Here is an 18,074-nt window from a genome sequence, read left to right on the forward strand (position 1 = left end):
ATAGTTTGCATTTAGACTTCTTTGTGCTTTTCTCTTTGTCCAAAATTATTCTTTTCAAGTTAGAATGCTGCTTCTTCTTTGGCATCTATTAAAAATCATCAGCAACTTGGCCACCCTCCAGAAACACTTCTGTAATGCCAACCCCAGGACTTGGCATCTAAAAATAAGATTTGAAAATGAGATTTAAGTTAAATTTGTGTCTTTACTAAAATCCGGTAAAACCTATTCTAGAGAAAAGTGTGGAATACATGAAACCCTTATTGCTACTTCCTAGAAAAACTTTGGCTGAGTAGTAAGAACTCATCCTTTTCTGACTCTCTCCTATTTGCCACTTTTCATTCTCTGACTTAAGGTTATAAAGTTCCGAAGATATTCTCATTCCTCCCAAAGCCCACAGCTGAATAGGTTGAGTGGGTACCTCACTTATGAGTCTCAAGCTTTTGAAGTGTGTGTTTTAAATTTGGCCATCATTTCTGCTTCCATTATGGAACTGCTTAAGCTAGCTAAATGATAAAACAGGAAATAAAATAATTTGGGAATAGTGTGGGCAGCTTAAAATTTATTTAAACTGTAGTGTGGAAACTGTAAAATTTTAAGAAGTCAAAATTAGCTTAGATCTCCCCATCCTTTATTTATTGAAAACCCTTTTCCAGTTCATTTTATAACAATGATTATATCCCAAAATAAAGCATTCTTATTTGCCTTTTATATGTCTTTACTCAGATTCCCACTATATTTTTCATTTTCTGATTTTCAAGTGCACAATCTCATGATGAAGACTGGTATCCAGTCCAATCACTTATAATATCTGAAGTGCTCAAAATCTTGCTAGTCATTCCTCTTTTCCTCCCTCCCTTCCTCCTTTCCTCCCTCCCACCTTTCCCTCCAACAAACTATCACACAAATTCTCAGGGAAGGCTATTAGAAATTAGTAATAATTACACTGACCTTTTCTAGAAGATGTAAAAATAAGCTTTGCTCAATGCAAAGGTGAGATAGTAAACCCATTTAATACGTAATGATTGCAGCCTTTCCCACAGCTTTTATATGTAGTTGGAGAGGCATTATGGACATAAAATACAGAGAGTAACAGGCCTGGTCCCTTCCAACTGCACTCCCCTGCTGGCCATCTTGTGGTGGCCATCTTGTGTCTACATGGGGGCAGCCATCTTTGACCATATGGGGGCAGCCACCTAGTGTGCTGGAATGATGGTCAATTTGCATATTACTCTTTTATTAGATGGGATTTTAAAATTTATTTTTATTTTATTTTTTAATTTATTTTTTTAAGGTTTTTAAAGGTATTACATATAGTAATACATATATCTCCTCTCCCCCCACCATTGACCTTCCCCCAGCCTCCCCACCCCCTATTGTGTGCCTCCCCCCCGCAGTGTCTTGTGTTCATTAGCCATGCTTATATGCATGCATACAAGTCCTTTGGTTGATCTCTTTCCCCCCTCTACCCAATACTCCCCAGCCTTCCCACTGTAATTTGACAATATGTTCAGATTTTACTGCCTCTGTATCTGTTTTTTGGTTCATCAGGTTATAATGTTCTTTATTTTCCATAAATGAGTGAGATGATGTGGTATTTTTCTTTCACTGCCTGGCTCATTTCACTTAACATAATGCTCTCCAGGTCCATCCATGCTGCGGCAAATGGTAAGAATTCCTTCTTTTTTATAGTAGTATAGTATTCCATTGTGTAGATGTACCACAGTTTTCTAATCCACTCATCTGCTGATGGGCATTTAGGCTGTTTCCAACTCTTAGCTATGGTGAATTGTGCTGCTATGAACATAGGGGTGCATATATCCTTTCTGATTGCTGTTTCTAGTTTCTTGGAATATATTCTTAGAATTGGGATTACTGGGTCAAATGGGATTTCCATTTTTAGTTTTTTTAAGAAAATTCCATACTGTTCTCCACAGTGGCTACACTAGTCTGCATTCCCACCAGCAGTGCATGAGGGTTCCTTTTTCTCCGCATCCTCACCAGCACTTGTCATTTGTTGATTTGTTGATGATTGCCATTCTGACAGGTGTGAGGTGGTACCCCATTGTCATTTTGATTTGCATCTCTTGGATAATTAGTGACTTTCAGCATATTTTCATATATCTCTTCGCCTTCCTTCTGTCGAAAATATTCAATTTAGTTGCATTGCCCCCATTTTTTTTTTATTGGATCCTTTATCTTCCTTAAGTTGTATAAGTTCCCTATAGATTTTGGAGATTAAATTTTTATCAGTGATAACATTTGCAAATATGTTCTCCCATACAGTGGGCTTTTTTTTTTTTTTTTTTGTCATTTTGTTGATAGTTTCTTTTGCTGTGCAAAAGCTTTTTATTTTGATGTAGTCCCATTTGTTTATTTTCTCTTTAGCTTCCATTGCTCTAGGGGTGGTATCAGTGAAGAAAGTACTTTGGCATGTGTCTAAATTTTTAATCCATTTGCATTTATTTTTGGGTGTACAGAGTGAGAAAAGGGCCCTATTTCATTCTTTTGCATGTGGATATCCAGTTTTCCCAATTTATCCTGAGATGTGTCCACCTGTGGACAGCATGTGCCCATTGGATGACACTCAAGTGGGGATCAAGGATGATCTATCACATAGTTTGCACTCATTTGGTAAACTGAACATGTGACTTGTCAGAAACATTTTTCTTCAGCGTTTTAGCATGTGCCTAGTAAGGGAAATTTAATCCATATGTGCCAAAGATTCATTTACACTTAAATCATTAAAGCATTGTTCTGAGTTTTTGATGTCTAACAAGTCTTTTGACTTTTTCCAAGCATTCTAAGTGTTTTTCCAAGGGCAAACGTAATGCCTAGCACCAGAAAATTCAGGTTTTCTCCTTGAGTCTAAAATTCTTGTTTCCATCTCAGGGAAAAGTCCCCTAGCAGTCAGCATTTATCTGCTCCCATTTCGAACTGTCTCAGAGGAGCAAAGCCCTGAAAGGGTAAAAGATGATATGGCATGGCTCACACATCTGGCCCCAATCTGGGCCTCTATTCTAACTTGGCAAGGAGGTACAGGATGTATTTTACTTTCATCCACCTCTGCTTCATGGGAGACTCTGTGTGACGCAAACACCAGATGATTCTGAGTTCATCTGGTCAGTGGGAATGGAAAGGAAGAAATCTCTCTTTATTGCAAGGATTTGGGGCAAGCCTACTGAAGAGCATGAATGCTTCGAGAAGAAACATATTTCTACTATTTCCAAGGCAAGAACTACTCTGCCACCAGTGGATCTATGTTTTTCCAAAGGTCTTACATCCCCGCCTCACTAATAACTTCAGTTACCTCCATTAGGGTTAAGGCAAAGCAACATGGCAATGCAAAGAAGGCTGCCTTCAGAACTCTTTCGGTATCTCCTTGTTTCTTTTTAGGCATTTCCCCTTAATTCCTTTCTTTGGTAATCTCTGCTTGGAAATCATCCCAGGTCCTTCTGGTCATCTAGGAAAACATGAGGTAAATTAAGTCCTATGAAGGTGTTCTGAGAACATGCTCTGCTCCCAGGACTTGAGGCAGGGATTACATCTCTTTCATTTCTCTGTCCTCAGTGTCTAGTACAGTGCCTGGCATACAATCAGTGCTCAAGTCATGTTTGCTGAAGAAATGTAGTACATGAGAGAGTCATGCTACATTCAAAAGGCTGAGCCCCAATTATGAAATTTCAGCTGTTGATCTAATTCTTTCTGTATTACATCTAGTGGCTTTGCCCATTTCCTCCCTACATCTACAGTAGAAAGTACACCAGCCGATGGCAGGGCATGGGGCAATGCTTTTGAGTGGAAATATTTTTACCACCTACCAATCACCCAGGGAAGTCAAAGCAGATCCTAAACTCAGGACAGAACCAGCCTGGCTCTTCTCTGCTGACTGGCTCGGCCTTCTGCTGAGGTAGTGTGTGGGTTGAAATGCTCACCTCTGTGATGGGAGTATTACATTAGTTCATTCATTCTATACATTTTATCCTTTATGTCATTTTTTCTGAGGATATTCAGACTGTATAAATGACTAGGCTTTACATTGTTTGAGAGAGGGATACAGACACGCTATTGCTGGCTGTTCCTACTGGTCTCTCCACTAAGCCAAATTAGCCAATGACATCAGCTTCTTTTGGTGCTTACTGGTAGTCTCCAATGGTTAGAAAGCTCCTTCACCACACTCTAACCACCAGGTGTTAGGAATTAGTGAGAGGAAGTCTCAGGCAGAGTTCTATTATCCAACATTTATTAGCTAGCAGCTTAAAGAGGTCTTTGCTCTTTAGGCACTCAGGTCATATGCTTTGTATGAACATTCAAGATAGAAAGTATTATTTTTTCTTTCTTTTTTTTAAATTCTCACTGAAAGATATTTTTCCTTGACTTTTATAGAGAGAGTGGAGGGGCAGGGGAGAAACACACACAGAGAGAAACATTGATATGAAAGAGACATATCGATTGGTTGTCTCCCATATGAGCCCTGACCGGGGTCAAGCCAGCAGCTGAGGTATGTGCCCTTGACAGAAATCAAACTCAGGACCCTTCAGTCTTCAGGCCAATGCTCTATCCACTAAGCCAAACTGTCTAGGACAGAACAGTAGTCTTGGAAGGAAAAAAAAAGCCTTCTAGTTTGAATAGGTAACAAAATCCTCCCAAGTGGCAGAAGACTGGATCAGATCTAGGGTTTCAGATAGAAGGTAAACTTAGCAAATTTTTATACATTTGTTCATGCAAAGGTTGAGGTGCCCACATATAATTTCTATCTAATCACATTAGAATACCTTTTATTTCACCAATGAAAATTTATTTAACATCTTTATGCAAATTACAACTTCTGGTGCAGATTTGAGAAGCCATGTTATAAGCTGCTTGCAATAGTCTTCTCAGGGAATTTCTGATTAGGATCTTTTAAATGTTAACTCATCCCTTGCCCTTGGGGAGATAAGGCTCACATACAAATATATTGCCCTGTTTGTGTGCAAGTATTTTGGAATGAAGTAGACACTAAAACATAACATTGAGGACTTAAAATCTCTATGATCCCATCAATAAAACTGTGATTAGTCTTCGTCTATATGTACATAAAGGACTAAAATGTCCAACTAAAACAATTTTGAACTCAGATTAGAGGGTTTTGCATGGTTCTTTTATCTTAACATCAAACAGTATGTGGAATGATCTCAGGCATCTGCTGTTTTTAATGTGCTTAAATGAAAAAGGGAAATAATACCTTTTGAAATGAAATTATTTATGTAATACTGGTAAGTTTGTTATTCACTGTATAGTTAACAGATATTTTTAAACGTCTTAAAATAAAATATTTTTGCATAAGTCATTTTGATGGTCTTTAAAATTATATAATGTGGCACTTTTGTGTAATTGTGTATCTGTGTAAGGAAATGCATTTTAGTAACAGCAGGGGAATTTCATCTAACTCTTACATTTGTTAGAAGTGTCGTCATTGTATTCTCATCATAGAAAATTCTTTTACTCTGTCATTATATACTGTGATTTTAGATACAGAATGAATTTCTATCATATTTTGCCAAAAAAAAAAATTGGCTATATTTCCATGTAGTCCACAATATTTATTCATACTCTGAGCATTTTTCTCTTATAAAAAGGTCTTCCCCTTATCAGTCATGCATAAATCCTGACCTTAAAGTATATGGATGTGTACATGTGGTGGTTAAATGTGGAGGTGGGACAACTTGCATCACTCATTTATATTTAGAATGCCTACTCCGTGCCAGGCTCTATTCTGAGCAGAGAATTGGATGTCTGCATGCAGTTAGAGCCAACAGATGTGTCCGCCTCCTGCCTCCTGGAACTATAGGCACATCCCAAAGAGGAGATGGCTTTGGTTTAATGGGGCAGATAATAATCTTTGTGTCTTCACACTCTGAATTCTACTGTGAGGTCAAGGTTATCGTGCTAATTATGTTTTCACAGTGTGTGTGTGGTGACGGGGGAGAGGTAAAATATGTTGGCAATGAATTAATTCTGAATGTAATATATATATACTAGTATCCCTGTGCACAAATCTGTGCACCAGTAGCTCTCTGTGGGGCCTGGCTGCTCCATGCCTGCTGCTCAGAGGCTCTCCGTGGCCCAGAGGCCCATCCATGGCTGGGTGCAGAATGCTTGCCTAATAGCACAGGCCAACGATACAAGCTTGCAAGCTTCTCCTCTTCCCTTTTGCCCCCTCCCTTCCCCCCCCACGGGGCACTCCATGTCCACTACCCAGAGGCCCTCTGAGACTAGGATGGAATGCTTGCCTTGTTGCCGAAGCAAGCATTCTGCCAGGCCACTTACACTTCTTACTCTCAGCGGCTGCCCCGCCGGGACTGGGGGACTCCAGCGGGGCTCAGAGGACTGGGCATTGCCTTCTTGTGGCTATGGGCGCTGTTGTATTGGTGATGGAGTGATGGTTAATTTTATATTACCCTTTTATCAAATAGGATAATCACATTCACAAAGACAGAGTGAAATAATCTATAGATTTCTCCCAGGGGCTTACACCCACTCTCAATGTTTTAATTGCTACCCAAATATTGATGATTCAAAATATTAATCTGTAGTTCTGATTTTTCAAACCAGAAAATACAAATTCTTTCTAGTCATCTCCACACAGATGTGTTTCAAGAACCTCAAATTCAAGGTGAACCTAAGGTGTTGCTTGTCTAGACCTTTGTGCCTCCCCTCTTTCAGTTAATGGTGGACCCAGTGCTGAGGCAGAAACTTGGGAGCCATTCTAGGGTTTCCTCACTCTTTCAGATCCACATCCAACCCAGTATCAAGTCTTACTAATTCTAGCTCCTATATACTTGTGATGACCAGTGTTCTTCATCTCTGTTAATTCTGTCTTAGTGCAGTGCCCTCATTGCAGACCACCTTGAGAATCAAAAGAACTTCCTTCCTGATATGCCTCCTTCCATTTATCCTCCTCAAACTCAAACTCTACACAACCCAGAGAGAGAGGCATTAGAAACACAAATCTAATCAGGATAAGAGTTCTTTGCTTATCTCTTCACTGGCTCTACATTGACTATGGCGTAAGTTTTATACTGTTGCGGGGGTCATCCATCATTGGGTTCTGCAATGAGTTTAGTCAGTTGAGGTCAGAGTTTTAAAGAAAGTTAAATATAATAGGATAGGATAGGATAGGATAGAATAGAAATCAAAATGATTTTCACATAGTGAGAGTAAGTAATGTTTGCAGAACAGTTTGGAATTGTGTGTTGTGTGTGTGCGTGTGTATGTATGTATTTGTGTGTTACTGGATAACTGTGAAAAATACACCTTTTCCCCCTTTATAATGGGAATCCTGATTAAACAAAAATGAAAGTTATTGACCCAAAGATCTAAAAATTTGCTACATAAATACACTCTGGGACTGAGGAGGACAAAAGCAACCCTCAGGAGACATGGAGATATCTCTTTATAAGTGAAAAAAAATTTCCTATTTTATCTTTACAATTTACTCAAATTTTGCCTTCTTGTTACTAATGAGCTACATTTGTCCTATTATAAATTTAATGTCTTAAATTAGTTATCTTTAAGAGTGTCTCTTTACCCCGAGGCTTTGAATAGTCCTGCCACACCACCTGAGGCCACTGGTTCCTTAGTTTCAGAAGGCAGACAAAAATGTCAATGGTTGAACTTCTCAGTGTAGATACACTGTCTTTTGGTGACTTGGCCCTGTCTTTAAGGACTCCTTTACCTGGTACTTACGGTTCCAGAAATACTGCCTTTGTGTCTCCCTCTCCCTCCCCTTCCCTGATTGTGACCCTCATCATTTGCCCTTGGTCTAGCTTCTGTCTCAAATATCCTTCCTACCTTTTGCACTTCTCCAGAATTGCTCCTTTTCTTATGTTACAGCTCAACTAAGGAGTCATTCCCTCAATGGGAAGCCACCCCCCCTCCCCCCCCGCTATGATGGGATGTGACCCCCATGTCTGCTGAGGTGACCAGGCAGTTTCTCTACCCTGTCCCAAGCTTACAGAAGGTAAGATGATATGGAACACACTCATGTTTAAAAAGTCTTGGTTCCTGGTGACCTTGTCATCAGCCTGCCAGAATTTAACATTTATTTTTCAATGCGTTATTACAGCAGAATATTATCTTTGAATATTAATTTGCATTTTGCTGGCTGCAGGAAATCACTTCCCTCTATAAGCAGGTGGCTGACAGACCCTTTGAAATCATTGCCTGTGGGAGGAAAGTAGAAACTGCTTAGAGCAAAGTCTTCCTGCCTGCTGTCTAGTGGATCATGTGAAGTGTCCTGGATGGGATGGAGAGAAAGGGGCGGGGCTAGGAGGATACCTTTGTGGAACAGAAGGTGAAGAGAGACTCCCAGAAGAGGTGACAGGAAAAGAGGTTAATACTGGCAGACTCCAGGCTAGAAGAAAGACTGTAGAGGTGGATGGATAGGATATGGAGGGGAGCTAGACACTTTCATGGGATCCCCGAACTTGGCAAAGGCTCCTGATCCCCAGGAGAGGTAAGGACGTGGCAGAGCTGCTGGCTTTGCAGGGGTCACAGAGCAGAGCAAGGCAACTGCTGGGTGAAGAAGGCCTCCTGGTGTCTTAGAGCTAAGTGAGGCTCAGCCCTAGGCAGCAAGGAAACCCCAGCAGTAATTGTGTTACCTTTACTAGGGGACGGAGTTGGACTCCAGGAAAATGGAAGAAGAGTGTCCTATTACCCACCTCGTTTTGTGAACTGACATGTCTGTCACGTTTTTTTTTTCTTTTATATTTGATATTGTTTTTCTTTTCTCATTAGTAGCTCACATTTATATAAGTTAGTGCCTTATGTGCATTGGCTCATTTAATTCTCACAAGTCTTACAAAGTTGACCCCATTGCTCTCTGTATTTTGCAAAGAATAAAATGGTGACATAAACAAACTGCCTTAAATACTGGCTAGTGAGTGGTGGAATCTGGATTTAAACTCAGGCTGACTGGATCTGGAGTCCATGCACTCACCCCTACACCATCCTGCCTCACCTGCACGGGCTTACTGGTTGATGCCCTCCCTTAGAGTAGTGATTTTCAACTGGTGTGCCTTAGATGGTCAAATAAGCCAACACAACAATAGCTGTATAGATTGATGAATCAAAATTTTACTTTTTTTGTTGTTGTTAGATTGGCAAAAAATCTAGTATATTTTTTGGGGTGCAGTAGATTTTTAGAAATTAGTTTATGTGTGCCATGAGATGAAAAAGGTTTAAAATCACTGCCTCAGAGGATCAGACCTTGTGCTTCTGTCTTGACTCAGTGAGGGTATCAGAGGTGATCAACAAATACAAGCTGACTTACTGGTTGGTTTATTGGTGCCACAGGTACTTACTTTCCTCTGAAAGGAGCACAGCTCCTCAGCCCTGGATCCCACCTGATATTGTTTGGCCAAGAGGAGAATGGTGGTTTGCGATGAATTCTTTTCCATTTTGATCTCCCCACGCTCCTGCCTGCCCAGCATGGGAGAACAGCAGCTGGGTTACCCAGAAGCTGGCTGTGTGTTTTTTTTCTGTGGTTTTGACCTTTCAGACTTTGTGAGGGAGTATCCTTTGGGTAGGTGAGGGCATTCTGGAACTCTAAGCCCCAGTTAATCTCCTTTTTGTGATAAATTGCAGCATGATTCCTAGAAGTTCCCTTAGTACCGGGGAACAGGGAGCCAGGGAGCCCCAAAGGAATAGAAGATGTTTGGGGATGGGGTGGTCGAAGAGGGAACCCAGAAGCAAAGTTTGCCTGTAATTTATGTTAGGAGATATTTAAGTCTCTTCCAGTGCAGAACGATGTCTCCTGTGGAGAGCCAGGCTCCCTTTCAAACTCACACTCCTATTTTCCGGGGCAGAATTCACATTCAGTTTCTGTGACTTGGTTTGAAACCATTGAAATTGAACGGGTCCTCCAGACAGAAGCACTCTATGCCTAGGCTGTCTGTACAACAAGGGTGACAGTGTGAACTCTCACTGCGACTACCCCAGGTCCCAGTCAGGGACGACAGAGGGGCAATTCATGCTCATCTGGGTGCTGCTCTGCTCTGTGAATTCTGTGAGGAAGCCACATGACTGAGGGCTTTTGTAGCCCAGGAGCCAGAGGATGAAATATGAACCATTTATATTTCCTTGCCTTGTTCTCATCTAAGCCCAGGAAATGGAATGAGCTGAGATCTGGGGAGACAGTGGAGCAAGCTGTTTCTGGAAGGCTTGTATTAACTTCCGACACGACCATGGACTTTTTCTGCTAATCCTGTGAGGCTGACCCCAACCCTTTCAGTGTAAGGAATGTCAAACCTCCATTCAAAACCAGAGCAACTCATCAAATATGAGTGACTGCAGGCAGAATTGGCCCTCCCAGAGGAGGATTCAACTCTGGTTGTCCAGGGTATTTAATTTGGTGGTTTTTGAAAAGTACTCATGCAACTGCAGATGATGCTGGGGGACCTATTATAACTACCCACTGAGCATTCAATCCTGAAGCCCTGTGTGCTGGACCTGCTCCTGAGAAAATAAAGGAGTATTATAATAATAGGTTATATTGCTGGAGGAGCTAGCCGTGCACCAGTGTTCTGTCCTATCACCGTGGTGGTCTTGATCGGGCATCTAGAAGGGTTCAGGAAACCTGGAGAAGGCACTGTGCATAAATTAAATAAGAGTCCAGAGACGAAACATAATTTTGAAAGGCATATTGGGGAGTCAGAGAAAGACTTAGCTAAAGGAACTACGTTCTCCTCATCTCAGGACCCCTTGTTTTTTATTAACACAAATTGTCCTAAGGCAGGTAGATATATATACATCATAAGTTTGAAGTAGGTACAGAATCCATTGTCAGATTGGAAGAATTACCTCTGGCTGTTCAGGTGTTTGGCCAGGAGGAGGCAATAACATGTATATTAAGATGCCCTGAGTTGTCTAGCAGCAAGCAATCATCCTTTTCAGGTTTTGAGAAAATGTCTTTCAGCCATCTCAGATGATTCAGCACTTGATAACATGCTGGAATTGGCTTCCAGTACTGGACTTTGCTTTAAGTTTCACATTTGTTCAGTTGTACAAATCTGACTAGCGGGCCCAAGAGAGCTTTTGTTTCTTCATGATAATACAACTTTTTAAATTTGAGAATAGAGCTCCTGGGCCCTCATTCACATAACCCCCCACTCTGTGTTTAAGGCCTGCTTTAAAGTAACATTACCACAACAGGTTTGACATTAGGTACATTGGTCATCTCACTATCCCCAATCTGGATGGACACAGGGTGTTAGCTCCCTCCTTAGCTTGGTGCTAGGCAAGCCCTTGGGACCTGTGGATGGAGTGAGGAGAGACTCACATACTTATCTCTGCCCTCTGTCCTAGCCTTGGTCTCTGCTGTGGTTACCAGATGGTATGCATGTCTGTACACAAGTCTTTGGATCTCAAGATGCAGAGTATTCATTAGTCCAGTGTTAGGATCTGCCAGTGGGAGTGTCGTGTGTTCTGTGTGTGTTTTTATTTTAAAATTATAGGTAACGTATGGTATTGTGCTAGTTTTAGGTGTTCATCCCTGTGATTAGACATTTATATAACTTATGAAGCGATCACCCTAATAAACCAACCCCTTTCTCATGCCACATATTAATATAATTATTACAATATTATTGACTATCTTTCCTTTGCTGTTCTTTACATCTCCATGACTATTCTTTAACTACTAATCTGTACTTCTTAATCCTTTTATCTTTTTTTCCATCCCCCAACCTTCCTCCCATCTGGAAACCATAAAAATGTTCTCTGTATCTGTAAGTCTGTTTCTGTTCTGCTTGTTCATTTATTATTATTATTATTTTTTAGATTCTACATATAATTGAAATCATCTGGCACTTGCCTTTGTCTGTCTGACTTATTTCACTTAACATAATACCTTCTAGGTCCATCCATGCTGTCACAAATGGCAAGATTTTATTCTTTTCTGTGGCTGAATCATATTCCATTGTGTATACATATGCATCACTTCTTCTTTATCCATTCATCTATTGATGGATGCTTTGAATGCTTCCATATCTTGGCTATTGTTAAGAATGCTGCAATAAATAATGAGTATATATGTCTTTTTGATTTAGTGTTTTGGGTTTCTTTGGCTAAATAACCAGAGGTGGAGTTTCTGAGTCCTTCTTTGCCTTTTATACAGCCTTTGTTTTAAAATCTATTTTGTCTGGTATAAGTACTGCTACACCAGCTTTTTTTTTTTTTTTTCATTTCCATATTCATAAAATATCTTTTTCCATTCCTTTATTTTCAGCCTGTGTGTGTCTTTCAATCTGAAGTGAGTCTCTTATAGACAGTATAAGTAAGGATCTTCTTTTGTTATCCATTCTATCACTATATGCCTTTTGCTTGGATCATTTAATCAATTTGCATTTAAAGTAACTATTGATATACTATATGTATTTATTGCCATTTTATTACTCATATTTTTTTTAATCTTTTCCCCCTTCTTCTTAAAGAAGAGCCTTTAATATTTCTTATAATACTGATTTGTTGGTAATGAACTCCCTTAGCTTTTTCTTATCTGGGAAATGCTTTATCTTACCTTCAATTCTAAATGATAGATTTGCTTTTCATCATTTTGAATATATTTTTTCACTCCCTTCTGGCCTGCAAATTTCTGTTGAGAAATCAATTTTATGGGTGTCCCTTGTAGATAACTAACTGCTTTTCTCTTGCTGCTTTTAATATTCTCTCTTTGTTTTTACCTTTTGCATTTTATTATGATGTGTCTTGGTGTGGGCCTCTTTGGGTTCATCTTATTTGGAATTCTCTGTGCTTCCTGGACTTGTATGTCTATTGTGTTCACTAGGGTAAGGAAGTTTTCTATCATTATCTTTTCAAATAGGTTTTCAATTTCTTGCTCTCTCTTCTCTTTTTGACAACCTCATGATGCAAATATTGGTACACTTAAAGTTGTACCAGAGACTTCTTACACTATCCTCATCGTTTAGGGATTCTTTTTCATACCCAATGCACATACCATCAATCTAGAAGTTAATCCTACTAAAACCTGATTCCCACTGAAGATAGGCACTGATCTAGACCCCTTCTCCACGTAGGCACCTTCTCCCATGGGACATTTTGCCTTTGCTCTTAAAACTCAAGTGAGCCCGTCCTTTAAATACTCTTTAGAAGTATTCATTTTAATTTTGCATGATAAGACCTGGTGTCTGGTGTTCTTAACTTTGGTTCACCCAGGTTGATAGTAGCCTATACTATTCTTATTAGTTAGTCATTTCCTCTTAACTTTTTGCTTAAAGGAGACCTGTAGATAAGAACTTTTGTCAGGGATGATCTCTCTAGGCATAAGTTTATACTATTGATCCTGTCTCAGAAAATGATGCTGGTTCTTAAACACCAAACATTTTGGTGTTTGGGAATGGAAGAGTGAGCATCAAAGTGCTGTATTGAATGTAATGGCGGGCAGACTAGCCAAGTCCTGGAAATGATTTTGTTCTAGCACTAATACAATTAGACCAATTTGCCAAAAACCAATTTGCCAGTTATTGAATGATGAATTTGCTGAATTTACCAAATCTACTAATTTAACAAATTACTTTTACTCATTTATAAAGACTTGAGTAATTGCCATGGGCTGGGTTGGCATGGCCTGAATGGGCTCTGGGGAATCAGAAACAATAGTCTCTGAGAACAGTCCTGCAGGCAGCCCACAGGAGACTACAGGGGGCGCCACTGCCCAGACTGCAGTGTGCATTGGATAAAGAGGTGGGGGTCCACTGCAGGAATACAAAGCATTTTTTTTATTACTTAGTTCTTGTTTTTTAAATCACTTTTTTTTTTCTTTCTGTTTTCTTTTTTTTTTTTTTTTAAACCATTCTTATTTTAAAAGTCAACTCAGGATGCATATTTCATGGGTTCTTTGCCTTACACATTTCCCATCCTCATAACATGGCATTTGTTTGGCTCTTCATCTCTTCTCTTTGCCCCTCTCATGCTAATGTAACCCCTTATCCCCCTTACGACTGTCTCCTGAGAAGCACTAGTACAACAGTTTGGCTTTTTCCTTCATCGAGTTTGTTCCTACAAATCTTTAAGGTCTACCTCTACCAAAACAGACTGTCCAAAATAAAAGTGGTTTCTTTCCCAAGAGTGATTAGGATGCCAACTCTTTACAAAATATTTAAAAAATTTTTCTACACGTAAATACACTATTATGATTTTGGAAAATAGAATAAAAATAAAACCTTTTTTTTTTTCAAACTCAATGTGATAGCCTTCATATATTAGACACTCAATAAATATTTTAGAAATTGTATGAAATTATGTAATAGCTCTCTATTCTCTCCCTCTGAAGTCATAGGGTTGGAAGCATCCTAGGAGATGGATGTTCAGAGCAAACACTTTCCCTTGGCTTTACCTGATATGTTAGGGAACAAAGAGAAAATTGAGCAGATTGGGAGATCAGACAGGAGCTTGACACAGAAGCTTTTGCTAGTAAATAAGGATTATGTCCAGAGGTTCTCCTGAATTCTTAGCACCTTCATGTGTGGTGGCTGGGGCTGGGTGGACCAAAGGTAAGAACACCAGACATCAGGCCTTATCTTGCAAAATTAAAATGTATTCTTCTAAAGAATATTTAAAAGACAGACTCACATAAGTTTTAAGAGCAAAGGCAAAATGTCCCATGGGGAGAAGGTGCCTACGTGGAGAAGGGATCTAGATCAGTGCCTCTCTTCAGTGGGAATAGGGTTTTGGTAGGATTAACTTCTAGATTAATGGTATGTGCTCTGTGTATAAAACTGGCTGTGTTAGTCTGCTAGGGCTGCTATCATAAAATACCATAGACTAAATGGCTTAAATAACTTTCCCTCAGCTCTGGAGGCTAAAATTACCCCAAAGTGAGTCCAGTTTAATAAGTCCTTCTGGGCCAGCTGCTTCCAGCATTGGCCTGACCCACTCGCAGTCTTAAGTCTGGGTCACTCAGAATTAATTGGAGAGGAATTCATCTGAAGTGGGATTAAAAAAAATGAATTAGAGAAACCTGTTCATGATCATGGATTAGAACTCCAAGGCAAAGCAGAAACTCAGGTATGATAAATAGATGATATACTTGCAGCCCACGCTTTATTCTTATTGATTTGACCCACTTCTTTCCATTACTAGTTCAAAGCCAGGAGGAATTATAATTTAATTCTAGAGAAATGTCCTTCTATACATATTGGTGAGTAAGTATTTTAATATGTAATATGTATTGCTTTTACCACATATCTGTGGAAATGATTTTTATTTTTTGGGAAGGGTGATCTCTGATATTCTTATAAAGTATGGTAATTTTTTGAGCCCTCCTCTCTGAGTTTTTATTTCCTGAGTCTCATGTTGAATTTACAAACTAGCTGTTACTAATAGCCAGCCTTAAAATTTAATCCCCTGGGATAGTTCTTCCATGTCCCTGAAGAAACACTCCCCAGGCACACACAAAAAAGTGAAAATTGAAGGTAGCAATAGCATAGTTTTGTATATTTCTTAGATTGCATACTGGTTTGAGAATCTAGTAACAAAAGCCCAAGTGAATGTCAGGGTGAAACAAGATGTAGGAGCCCTTGGAAGGCATGAGAGAAATATACTCGTGATTGGATTCTTTGAAGGGCAAGGTGGTTTTTATGTGGACAACCCAGGTAAAGGAATGAAAATGGACAACAAAGGCCCATTAAGGACAAGGCCCTATAAGGTACGTAAGGCAAATGAGATTATAACACGGATAAAAAAGAGAAAGGAGGGAGAAACAAAAATGGATAGAAAAGCTAGTGACACAAACTGCCCATTATTGAAACTTCCAAATATTTCCTTAATAAAGATCACCAAACTGTAGATCTTATTTTGCCCCACTAACATCTGCTCATCTTGCTTCTTTCTATTCATTACAAAAATGAGTTCCTATTGTGACCACTTGGGGTCTCTAGAAACTCACTCATCAGTGTCTGAATCCTGATAACCTCTTGGTTATCAATCACTTTAGAAGGTGGAAGTGTTTATTTTTTAAACAGGAATAGTCACATAGTCACAGAAAATTCAAAGCCCAAGTCATAATTTTCCAAAATATTAAAAAAAAAAATGTAAATAGCTATTTCAGAGGGTAGTTACCTGCTCAACTACAGCTGGCTCTGACCATCATGTCTCAAGTATATTTCTTGCTATATTGATGGTAGAAATCTCACTACTTCATTATTATTTTTTTGGAGTAACAGCACTTCTTCCAATTAAAAAGGGAAATGCATAAGGGGCAGTAATTTATGCAATCATTGTAAGTTATGTATGCCTTAGTAGGAGTTACTCTGTTTGGAACTTGCCTGGTGTGATTACTGAGGAAGATCAGGGTGGGTGGGTAGACAATGGAGGAGGGCCATAAAAGAGGAGGTGAAGACAAATTGCCTCTACTTCACACCATTGCAGAAGTCTGACCCTGGGCCCTCTTCCAACTTCCCTTCTCTCTGTAAGTGCTAACTAACCCTAGGGTCAAGAGAACAGTCTGCCCTCAGCTTTCCTAAGCCCTCTTGTTCAAGACGATGACTTCCAGATTTTCCAGGGACATTTATATTACCACCTCCGGACTTCTTAGCGAGATTCTCTTGCTGGTCACATGAACTGCAGCTATTTTGGGTGTGACCAACATGTTTGATAATGTCAATGACAAGTGTCCATTTCAACATTTCATTATTTAGAATACTCATGCAATTATTGATAATGAATCTGATGAACTCTGGGTAACAGTGAAGTCCTTCCTCAATGTTTAGATGATTTGCTGTGAAATATTTCACTTTTATCTCAATAATTTTAGATATTACTTTCTAATGCACTCTGGTATACATTAATTTTTTATACATTTATCCATCTATTGAACATTTATTGTTACTTTTCACTTACCCTAAGGGCTCTGTGAATATAAAGATGGATGAGAATGGGGCAGGGCTCTTATGAAGTCCATTTATCAGTAGGAGAGACAGATGTGTAAAAGCTGTTACAAAATTCAGGGTGAACAGGGGAGTACAAAGTGTTTGAGACTTAGAAAAAAAAAAAAAAAGCTTTTAGGAAAGTAGAGTTCTTTTTTGTTTTTGTTGTTAATCCTCACTCGAGGATATTTTTCCATTGATTTTTTTGAAGAGAGTGGAAGGGAAAGGGAGAGGCAGAGAGAAACATCAATGTGAGAGAAACATGAATTGGTTGCCTCTCACACATATCCCAACCAGGGCTGGGGAACCTGCCCTTGATTGGAATCGAACCCAGGACCCTTCAGTCCGTAGTCCACTGAGCCAGACCAGCTAGAGCAGAAAAGTAATGTTCTTTTCATCAGCTTGTTTGAAAGAAACCATGTGTTGCTCTTGTTGTTGCTGTGATTTTGTCAGGGAACACTAATCTTCCTGGTAACTCACCTTGATGCCTTTGATATATTTTAAAATTATTCCCACCTGCTTTAAAGGCATTGACCAGAGGGTTATAAAACGCACTCTGACCAGGGCCTACTTGTATAACCCATTCTATAGGAGTGACTTATCATGTATTTTAGGGAGAACAGGGACCAGTAGGCTTCCTATGTTTCCACACTGGATATACTGCAACTCCTGGGTCATACTTCTGGAACACAGACAATTCTCTACTAAGGCAATGTTACCAAGTGCATATGTTCTTCACTTCTGTAAATTTTCAAGGGAAGTGGCCATTTCCCAGTGACCTATCTTTTTGAAAACTTACTTACAAGATAGACATTTAGGTGAGGATGTGATATTTGGAAGTGTGTTTCTGCCGAAGGGAGAGTAGAGCAGAGAGATGGAGTAGATGTTCACCACTTCCCTAGGTCCAGCATTCTCAGTCGGAATCGCTCTTGCTGGGGATTGTTTCCTGCATTGTGGTATGGACTTGTTTTACTTCTGACCCAAATAGATTTGTAACTTAGTTCTCTTCATGTGAGAGCAGGGATAGCAAATTTCATCTCTTCTTTATGACTTATGTGAAAACACTCTTCTTTATGACTTATGTGAAAACACTCTTCTTTATGACTTATGTGAAAACACACAGATATTTATAATGAACTTTTAATTTTTATT

General features: G+C 39.5%; 1 protein-coding gene across 1 annotated transcript in view; it reads left to right on the top strand.

Annotated features, from left to right (window-relative positions):
* The window catches only part of LOC311621089 (V-type proton ATPase subunit S1-like), a gene marked incomplete at its 5' end in the record, with an annotated part of 64,117 nt that extends 56,150 nt beyond the window's left edge, over nt 1-7,967 (top strand). Inside the window, one exon of the mRNA XM_084880844.1 lies at nt 7,873-7,967. Coding sequence (XP_084736970.1) covers nt 7,873-7,930 — 58 coding nt within the window. The 3' untranslated portion in view covers nt 7,931-7,967. The remainder of the gene's footprint in view (nt 1-7,872) is intronic.
* Nucleotides 7,968-18,074: the final 10,107 nt, after the last annotated feature.

Source organism: Pipistrellus hanaki, assembly GCF_964339955.1.
Source record: "Pipistrellus hanaki genome assembly, chromosome: 4".
Lineage (NCBI taxonomy): Eukaryota > Metazoa > Chordata > Mammalia > Chiroptera > Vespertilionidae > Pipistrellus > Pipistrellus hanaki.